Raw genomic sequence first — 10578 nt, forward strand, 5'->3', positions numbered from 1 at the left:
TAATAATTGTAGGGTCTGTTTTTGTAGCCCAAGCCCAAAGGATATGGGTTAAAGGCCCAACGAACCCAGAACAATGAATTTGTAGAGAGTGGGCGAAAGAGCTGGGCTGGTTATGGAGTAGACGGTGGTGGGCTAGATTACTTGCAGTGAGGATAACATGAAATAATGCTCAACACACTCCATGAATGAATGTTCGAAGAGGTGTTTTATTGAGTGAACAGTGATTACAACATTCAGAGGTACAATCAAGTTTTTCTCTCTTTTTTCTCTCTCTTTTTCCCCCTCCTCTTATTAGGGACCCTTCTTCTTTATATTGCATCCTCTCCTATCATCTCCACCGTCCACCTGTTCTTCATCTGCGTATCCACTCAAGTGCACGTCACGTCAGGTGTCTGCTTTAGTTCTTGGTGAGTGGCGGTAGCTGAGGTTGCACTGTTCAGGGGTCTTCTCCACATAAATGCGGCCAGAAAAGCTGTTGCAGCGGATTAAATACGGTGGTGGCAGCTTTTCCTTTAGGTATCTTATTGTTCTGATCATCCCCAGACCTACCCAGAACTTATCGTTATCATTGAGATCGCTGGGAAGATTGTGTGGACTTTCCTCACGTTTGTTTGATCAAGACTATTTGTGGCCGAGGAGTGAGACGTCTTCGGACACGTGGTGGTCTCTTTGGACAGTACTCCCCCTCTACTTCTGGGCTTTTTGCCTTCAAATGGGCTGTTCCTACCCAACTATATCTTTTCGGAAATATGATACTTCTTAACCCGGTACTCCAGGCCCGTTAAGTGGCTCTCAGTTTTTACCCCCCACAATAATAATAAAACTGCCCAACTATAAAAATGAAAAATGGAATCTTATACTATGGTTGATACTAGAGTGCATTTAGAAACAACTTATTTACATAGTATTTATTAAAAAAAAGTATAATTTTTAGTAATTTATATAAAAGGATAAAAACTATAATACACATATTGTTACACGCACATGAAAAGGCAATTGAAAAGTGACTTGAAGTCACGATTTTCAAGTTACAGTTTCAATTGCTTTTTTATGACTTCAAGTCACAGCCTAGTTGTTTTTTTATATGTGTGTACGAAAGTGCGTGTAATAAACATTGCTCTACAATTAAATATATGGTGTAAAACTTAAAAGCTAATTTTAAAATAATAAAAAACTAAATATCAAATTATTTGTAAACAAAATTGAGACAAAAAAAACTGTTCATAAACACTATAATTTAAGATTCATAATTGAATAGATAGATCAAACATGGGGGTGGGGTAATTGAATGGATAGATCAAATAAATAAATAACATTGCTAACTTTTGAAAGTTAGGGTTAATCTACTCCGCATTACTTTGGCTAATCCAAATGTAAAGATAAAGTAGGCAACTATTGAACAGAAAGAACTTTCTTAATTAAAATCGTAGTTTTCATTAATGGAAGATTATATTAATGTATTATTTTATAATTTATTTTTTCGTTTTCCTTTTTTTTTAATTTTGATAATACTTTCAAACATCGGGCCACATTAAATTGGTAATAAGCCAAATCTTTAGGGGCCAAGTTAAAAGTGTTGGCCCAAAGAATCTCAACACAGGAGTCAAAACATAAAGGGATCCATAACCATAGAGTATACCACAATAAGGACCTTGTTTAAAGGGGCCTACCCAATAACCAAGCTTGCGAAGAGGCCTAGCCCAAGTTTCAAGGAAATATAATTGGGAAGGGATATAAGTTTTTCTCAAGTGAGAATGTCGTTTATACCGTAGAAATGCTATGTATACCAAATTTTTCTAACGAATTTTATGTGATAAATTGTTTATGATTAAAAAAAAAATTTTAATAGTAGATTCAAATGAAAATAATAACAACTTTCGACTTAAAATTTGTTGTGAAAATATTATCGATATAACACTTTTTTTTATACAAACATTTAAAGAGTATTATTACAATAAATCTCAATGTGAATATAGGCCATGCTATAGTAATTTTTTTTCTAAAATAAAATATTTGTAATCATTCTGAATATCTTTTTCTATTTAATAATTTCCTTACTGTATCAAGTATGGACACATATGCATTTGTTTGACACAAAACACTCAATCATGCGTCTTGATAGATCTTGAATGACAATATTTTTTTTTGAAGGCAGCCTCCACTTTTTCTTTTTGGAATTTTGCTTTTATCCTTGCCTTTTGCTATAAATTATTTAAAAAGGTTGCTATCTAGGTATTGACCAAAAATTAGTAGACCGATTTGTTAATATGGTTTATCAAAATTGAGTGGGAGGACACAACAAGACTCTCTTTCTTCCAATCAATTCAACTAATCCATCTATTAAAAAAAAGAATTAAGGGTCCTTTCCAACAATGATAGCATTGTTAGCAAATTGGATGGCTTAAATTTTGGTCTCATATGAAATCAATTTGGATTCGATGACATAGGAGGAATCAACACTATGTGAGCGTGCTATAAGTACGTCTTTTAATAAATGTAGTGCATTCAACTAATGTTCTATCCACAATTTCATTGGACAAAAACCAACCATGATGACACAAATTATTCAATTAGCCATTGATTGCAATGATTAAACTCACGTTGGTTTAATTTTGTACTATTTTATCTTTTAAAACTATGGTCTAATGGCAGTAAAAAACAGTAATCAGTTGGATTAAATTTAACGTAGGTTTCATAAAAAATTATTTGAGAATGCAAATATGCAATCATGCATCAAGATCCATTATTATAAGTACTTTCTCTTCAATTAAAGTCCAGCTCCAATTAATCCACTACAGATTTAATTTTAGGTTTATAATGGATTGTACACGCACGTTGATGCTATGTTTTCAAACAGTCAAACTGGGTTAACTTTATGTGGAAGCACGAAATTAAACTTTGATTAATCTGGACTTATGATCACAATCAATTTATATCATGGTTTGTAATAATCCACGATGGGAGATTTGAGTAAGAACCAAACAATTTCCTGAATAATATAGGATCAAAGCTTTATTCATCAAGTTTTTCTCACAACATTTCTCACCGTGTATCTCTCTTTTCATTTCTCTCAAAATCTGGAAAAAAATCTCCCTCTTTCTATAAACTTCTTTCCTTTTATACGTCACCTTCCTCTTCTTCTTCATCTTTATCCTTTTTTTTTTTTTTTTTGGATAAAAGGATTATCTTTATCCTTTATTGGTGCAGTTTGGCCTCAACGTCTGCGTCTGGAGGCTGCGTTTTCCTCCTCCTTTTTTTTTTTTTTGGCCGCTTTGTTTGACTTTGGAGGAAAAAAATCGGTGCATAAATAGTGCGTGCACTGTTTACGTACTGTTTATGTACTATTCATGTAATAAAAAATATTAAAAATGAGTCCTACGGTACTATTTACACATTTAAAAATTATTTTGCTACAGTGTTTTCAGTTTTTAGTTTTCAATTTTCAGTTTCAGCAACAATAAGTTCAATCCAAATAAACCCATTATATTTGCTCATTTTTCTTCTCTAGCATGTGATGTCCTTATTCAACTGGACAGCCCTTTGTCCTATTGGAGTATTGGGCTCTTCTTCCCTCAACGTTAGGATTAATAAAGACTTTTGAAGCTTTTTGTCTTATCTTGATCAGTTATTCTGCATTAAATGCAAGTGTGTCAGACGGATTATTGTAAATTTATCTAGAAGTTTTAGAAGCGTCATTGGATAGTCCATTTATTCCGAGATTATTCCTCAAAGGCTTGGAACTTAAGCTGACACTCTAAGCTTAGTAGAGGTATTTACCATGGGTAATTTATCATCGGACAGATAATGATGTACCTTTTTAATTCATGGCTTGAGATATATGCCATTTGTAGAGCCTTTCATTTGAGGAGTATGTGTTAGGCCTATTCTTGCCAATGACCCAATATTATTTGAACCTTACAAATCTGTTATTCAGGCTTTTACAATCTATCCCCATACTCTTTCAAAAAAGAAAAAGGAAAAAAAAAAAAACTGGGTTAACTTTAAATTATCATTATTCTACACTCTACCATTGTAAATTATGTTTCTAATAATTGAAATTCGTATTATTCAATTTATTTGCACTCCATGGCATGAACAGCTATTTGAATGAGATTATTTCCGTTAGTTTACGGGTAAACTACAGGCAATATCAATGTGTTAATGAATGTCACTTTACTTATTTACTTATAGAAATAGACGGTATGATCAATTCGAAAACAAAATCAAACATGCATAATCAAAATGAAAATTTTGAATCGTATAAAGTAAAATAAAAGTATCCTAAAATTTATCAAAAAAAGTGTACTTGGGTCTCTCCCTCTTGTTTGTCAATGGCACCCTAACAAAAAAAAAAAATTATAAAAAAAAAAAAAATTAACACCACTATTATAGACATACAGAAAGACAGGTCACATGACTCACCATGACCAACACCAGTTAACACCAGCACCACAAAATGCAACACCAGCGATGGCATCCCCGAGCGAGTCATGCAACAGGTAAAACCAACAATGATATATAAAGTACTCGTGTTCAATACCCACCACGAAAATTCATCTCCAGCTCAGTTCAACTAAGCTCATTCACAGTTTTGAGAAAGTTTTGGAAAGGAACCTTAGTGCCATCAACCATATGAACCAGAGAGTGTTCATGGGGGTGTGTGTGATACCTTGCTTGCTAGCTAGTGAAGTCTGATAATCCATGGTTGATGGGTCTTCTCAGGTTGGTTCATGTAGATCTCTCTCTCTCTCTCTCTCTCTGTGGTTTTTGTTTTTTGTTTTTGTAGGTGTATGACTTGTGATTAGATGGTTTGTTTTAAGGTGAGGGGTAACTGCAGTGGCCGTTGACTTTGTGTGTGTGTGAAACAGTTACATGAATGTTTATTCAAGGTAGATCAATACGAAAATGTAATTTTCAGTAGGTGGAAGATTGTTATTATTATTTTTTTCTATGAACATTGAAAGGGGGGTGTTTTATTTTTATTATTTCAAAGTAATTACTAAAGAATGACACATTATCTTACTGAGAAAAATTACATTGATAATCCAGGAAACACAACTTCCTTTTTTATTTTTTTTCTTTTTTTTTGGGTATGGTTTGCATCAAATTGAGCTCTGGGGTGGTGGGGTTCTGCACTGTTCAGTGAAAGTTTAGCAGGATTTGGTAGTTGAGGATTAACTGAATAAGCCTGCCACAAGTCATTGCTCATTAGCTTGGATTCTTTTGGTTCCCACCGAAATGCAAAAAGCAAAATAAAATAGAAAAAATTCTTGGAACTCTTTGTCAATCTTGGCCTGATTAAGGTCTTTTTCGTTGCCAATTCAAAAAAAATGAGGCTGCTAAGAGCACTAGGGCAATAAGTAACATTCATACAATAATATTTATATTCACTGGTTTGTGTCTGTTGCATTTTGTTGATGCATAGATTTTCATATTTGAATGTAGAACAATTTTGGATTATTGGACTCTCTTTTTATCATTTTATTTTTCATCTCTGATTATACTTAAAGGGGTAGATAATTTGTTAATTTGCTGTTTATTTCACTGGTTGTCATCCATTACAGTATTATCTCTGCAATTTTGTGTGCTATTGCATGTTTTGGCAGTTTTGCTTGGGATTCATCCCTTATCTCAACTAAACTATGATATCTTTTCAATTAGGATTCAACTGACTCCATTACTTGTTTAAATCTAATGTATCAAAGCTCTCAATGAATGGATATAGGAGGGAGGAAAAAAAAGGTTGTACCCACTGCACAAGGCTTCTGCGTCTATGGAATTTGGGAGGAAGAGACATTCAAATGAGCTCTAACGATGGTGGCATCAAGTGTAATGGAAGCCAAAGCAGCATGGCTGAATAAGTAAGTACATAATCTATATCTTAAGCACACTATTTACCCACTTAGCTCTGATTGCTTCTCCAAAGACAAAATGTAAAGTAATGTCCTAAAAATTGCTTCTTGTAACATTTACTTTTTGGACAGGAAAACCATTTTTACAAAGACCACTTATTACCATGTACATAATGGCACAGAAAAGGAAAATGCAGCACACTAATACTTGAACCCTACATTACACTTGATATGGAAGGGAACGACGATAGTGCTAGAAAAGAGGGACTTTACAAACTAAGCTTAAGAAATATAGTAATAGCTTGCCTCCTTTTTTTTTTTAGAGGAAAGAATTCCTAATGAGAAACCTGCTTAACAATTTGAGCCTAGTAACCACCTAAACTAGTACTAATACAGTAGCCTTGCATTCTTCTAGCTGCCACTCCCCTCCTAACTGACACCCACTTGACAGCAGCCCGAATCTTACACCAAGATGCCTTCGGCTTTCTAGTGCTTAGAATACGTACACCTGAATTGGGAAAAAGAGAATTTCCAACATCTGCTTCATTGCCTGGAGCAAGGAAAAAAGTATTTTGCGGCCCCCATGTTATAATAGGAGCTATGCCATTTCCTGCTAGAAGACCATTTGGAAAATCTTGCACCTCCGAAACACTTGTTGACCAACCATATCCTGCATTGCTGAGTCCAGGTAAATATTCCTCCATCACTGAGTTGTTCCTTGGCATTGCGTGACTATTCTGTACTAAAGAATCTTCTAATTGATAGCTACATTCAGCTGCATGGTTTTCTGAATGGTTAAAACCCAGCAATGTTTCTGGTTGATCTGCAGAAATATAGACTCTTAGCTACTTGGGAAAAACTAGAAACATAATTACCAAAAAATAAAATAAAATAAAATTGAACCTGGTAGATTAAAAGGTAGTATATGATACAAGTAGCCAATGAAAAGAAATGAGGAGAATGATACTTATAAACAGTTTGGGATATGGATACATGACACAAGTTTTTAGTACCTTGATGTGTGACTGGGAAGCCAAATTGTTGCGAACCTTGCTCTGGAACACTAAATGGCTCACCAGCTTGCAGACCTGCTGAGAGCATTGGAAACCTAGCTATAGGTGCTACATTGAAGGGAATGATATCATTCTCATTTTCATAAGCATGCTGCTTCAGAGTTTCCACCAATTGCTGCCATTTAAAAAGGAAGTAACAGGGAAGGAGATCAGTTTCTAACTAATGGATAACTGCACTCAAAGAATATTGATGCATACCTTCTGATAACAGTTGAGTGAATCCAGAGGATAATATTCTTGTCCATCGAATGTTGCTGCTACAACCTGGTAGATGGAATTGAATAACAGAACAACACTTTCTCCAGCTATATGGTAAATATACTTCATTCCATCATCTTTATTACAGGTCAGAGCATGTCCTATGATTGCCTCCCATGTCCCATCTGAGATCCTACCAAATATCTACATTTCCATGGCAGAAAGTTTGATTAGCTAAGAAAAAAAATATTTGTTTTAACTACTAAAAGTGCTTTGGAACTATAATCCAAACACAGAGAAGTCTCTTACTTTGCGTAATTCGGTTGGATTGATTACATATTTCCGCAGTAAGTCCTCAACAGTTGTAATTTTGTGAGATGCCAATCGCTGATGGAATGCACCGTCTTTTCCTATTGTCCTCAACCGCCATATCTCATCACTCAAAGATGGAGGGAAGTGTTTCTGGTTTGCTGAACAAAGAGATTGCTTATCAGTCTCATACGTCTAGTTATGGTAAAGATGTTAGTGATATCAAGCATAATAGAAGCATACTAGAATATCCACTAGAAATTAAATAGCATAAGTACGAACTACTTCAAGAAATGTAATAATTATGCCTCTACTATTAAAGATCAAAAGGAGCTGAAGTTAAGCTCTTATGACTTACTTTCTCCACGATGATCTTTCACCATGAAAGGTTCACTTCGACCTTCCCTAATTCCTACTTCAGTATGAGGCTTTTGCACAATTGCTCCTAATCTAAACTTTCTACTTCTCATCCAGCTTGAATTGTCAGTAAAATTAATGTCACCAATGGAACCAACACCTTCTTTTAAGGCAACGGTCACATCCCCACATAACAATGGCCTTTTACCCTCTCTTTCCTGTAAAACTTTGGCATTGAATTCCTGCTCAGACCAGTCCTCTTCTTCATCGAAAGGGAAATCACCATTGAGTACAACAATACGAATCTTTATTGAAGAAAGCTGACCAGATTTGACTGGAGTCCTGGAGCTAGTATCAAACAGTTTAATTTGAATGGGTGTACCATCTTCAGCTCTTACAGTATTGTTTGTAAATATTTTTGATGACAATTTATTGACAAAGCGCAACTGCAGACTCCTCACTCCAGATGTTCCAGCCTGATGAAATGAGGGTCTGCAACAAAACACAAAACCCAATGTTGGACTGTTTGTGTGGAAAAAAAAATAGAGAAAATCTAGTCATCTGGTGGGAAGCAGTTTAAATTTCGGTTATACTGCATGTTAGGGGGCGCAAACTGTGACAACATGAAGCATGCTAATACTTCATGTTAAGGGAACAGCAAACCTTTAAGATACTGATGGTACTCAACCATAGTCATCTGGTCAGAGTGAGAAAGATCGTTTATATCAATCTTGATTTCATCTGATACTTGACCTGCTAAGAGGTATCAGCGAGACCGAGTGTGTGTGGTATAAATATTCAAGAAAACAATCAAGTCAAAGAACAGACCTTAGAGATGGTTGAAGTACTGGTAGAAAGGCTTGTTGCACCTCCTCTCGCACCTATTTGACATGCATAGGGTATCAAGAACTCAAGAGATTTGAAAGTAAAAGCACTTTAATTTCTCAATGAATATCAGCAATTCCAAATTTTCAACACCATATTGACAACCAGAAGAATATTTCAAACACGTTTTAGTGAATGAAAGCATATCCAAACTATCTAATCCTGCTGATATTAGCACAGTTTAGCTTATTTTGCATGTACAATTACAATCTGGGGATGCATCTATGCAATACAGTAAAAGTACTTATCACAATTGAGAATTGAATGAATTTTAGCTTGTGTTGAGTTTCACACCAGGTGCCTTTGAAGCGATTAAGTTACATAAACAATTTTGGCAAGTTTCAACTGTTACTAATCCTTTTTAAGATATTGTATAGACATGGCTAACCCATCATAAGTCATGACATGTATGGTAAAGAAAGATGACTCCCAAATAGTCAAGATAATTAATCATCGAGACCAATCACCAACTAGCCTATGAAATCAAACTTCCAGTCAAAAAGAGAGTCTTGTATCAGTCAATAAAGCTATGCAACCAAAGAAGTTATACCGAGAAACCGTACACCATCAAAACATTGAGAGGAAAAGAAAACAAAAAATTATACGAGGCATGGTAGCTAATGCTGATATCTCATATTTGAGTACTAAAGTTGAGGTTAGCTAAGAAAAATATAGACAAACAACGCTTATGCAAATATACAAGTTTATGACACAGAATCAACTTACCAGATTCCTAAGAAAAGGTTCCAAGAAGTTTCCATTCAGCAGCTCAGTGATGATGTTTTTGAAAGCACTGCACAAAAGAACACACAAAACCCACATTCAGAAACCAATAAAACATTGAGAAAAGCAACAGACACGAACGCCGAAACATCCACTTCATAAAATAAATAAATAAAACTAAACCAACCAAGCCTGAAGTGCCTGTCTGCGCTTGGACCTTTCAAAGTCATCACCGTCCTTCCCGTTAAGACGCCTCTTCTCCACCATTAAAGACAAACAATCAAGACTCAACTTCTAAAAGCACAAACTCAAAAACCCAAGAGCAACCCAAAAACTGAAAGAACTATGGTGTTTATAACATAACTAAATTGACAAATTCTCAAACCATAAAACTCAAAAACCCAAGAGTAGTACAAAAACTGAAAGTGCTATGGTATTTATTAAGAACACTAGATTGAACATACTCTTAAAGCCTAACAATCAAGAGCCCATGAGTAACCAAAAAACCTTCAACAGCTATTCTATTTATACAACCATAGGAAGGTACAAGGAAGTTTCATTTAAAAAAAAAAAAATTCAAACTTTGTAAATGACGCGGTATATCCTAAAAGTCAAGGCGATTTTATCCCATGAAAAGATTAAAGCAACAAGAAAGGTGTATATTAAATTATTCGTGGAGAAAGTCTATAAACATAAAACAAAAAAATTGATAAAAATTTCACACCCTTAACTCGCAAGTTGTTAAAAGTAAGTAAAACAATAATGTCAATGATGGGTTGAAATGAAAACCGTTAAAAAACTTGTCAATTTAACTACTGTGAAAATTATTGTGTATAATAGTATTGCTCATTGCCAATGTGGTTTCAAATTTTCTTAGGAATGAGTAGAGATAAAAATCGTTAAAAACTTGCCAATTCAACTATGGTGAAAATTGGTGTGGTTTCAAATTTTCTTATTAGAATAATACAAAGTCTACAAAGTAGCATCAGCTTTGAACAGAATGAGAGTTTGATCATTAAAAGGTACAAAGTTGGAGATTCTAACACTTTGGTATTATTCTGTTTATCAAAAAGATACACCGGTATTATTTTAACTAAAAAAAACAAAAAAACCGCGTCATGATTGAAAAGTACATTAACCGTATAAACCATGAAGCTAAATGATGCTACAGATTAATGTAT

General features: G+C 34.6%; 1 protein-coding gene and 1 long non-coding RNA gene across 2 annotated transcripts; one reads left to right on the plus strand and one right to left on the minus strand.

Annotated features, from left to right (window-relative positions):
- Positions 1 to 4253: 4253 nt before the first annotated feature.
- LOC112024366 (uncharacterized) lies at positions 4254 to 6361 on the plus strand. The gene is made up of 2 exons (XR_010630469.1): positions 4254 to 4722; positions 5706 to 6361. It is a non-coding gene; the product is annotated as an uncharacterized LOC112024366 (long non-coding RNA).
- Positions 5935 to 9896, minus strand: LOC112024365 (calmodulin-binding protein 60 B). The gene is made up of 8 exons (XM_024057005.2): positions 9585 to 9896; positions 9401 to 9467; positions 8618 to 8670; positions 7791 to 8281; positions 7433 to 7593; positions 7124 to 7327; positions 6866 to 7040; positions 5935 to 6675 (listed from the first exon to the last, which is right to left on the minus strand). Exons 1-8 carry the CDS (start codon positions 9662 to 9664, stop codon positions 6218 to 6220), a joined length of 1689 nt encoding a protein of 562 aa, XP_023912773.1. The 5' UTR covers positions 9665 to 9896; the 3' UTR covers positions 5935 to 6217.
- Positions 9897 to 10578: the final 682 nt, after the last annotated feature.

The sequence above is a fragment of the Quercus suber genome, unplaced genomic scaffold, assembly GCF_002906115.3.
Source record: "Quercus suber isolate HL8 unplaced genomic scaffold, Cork oak 2.0 scaffold_157, whole genome shotgun sequence".
Lineage (NCBI taxonomy): Eukaryota > Viridiplantae > Streptophyta > Magnoliopsida > Fagales > Fagaceae > Quercus > Quercus suber.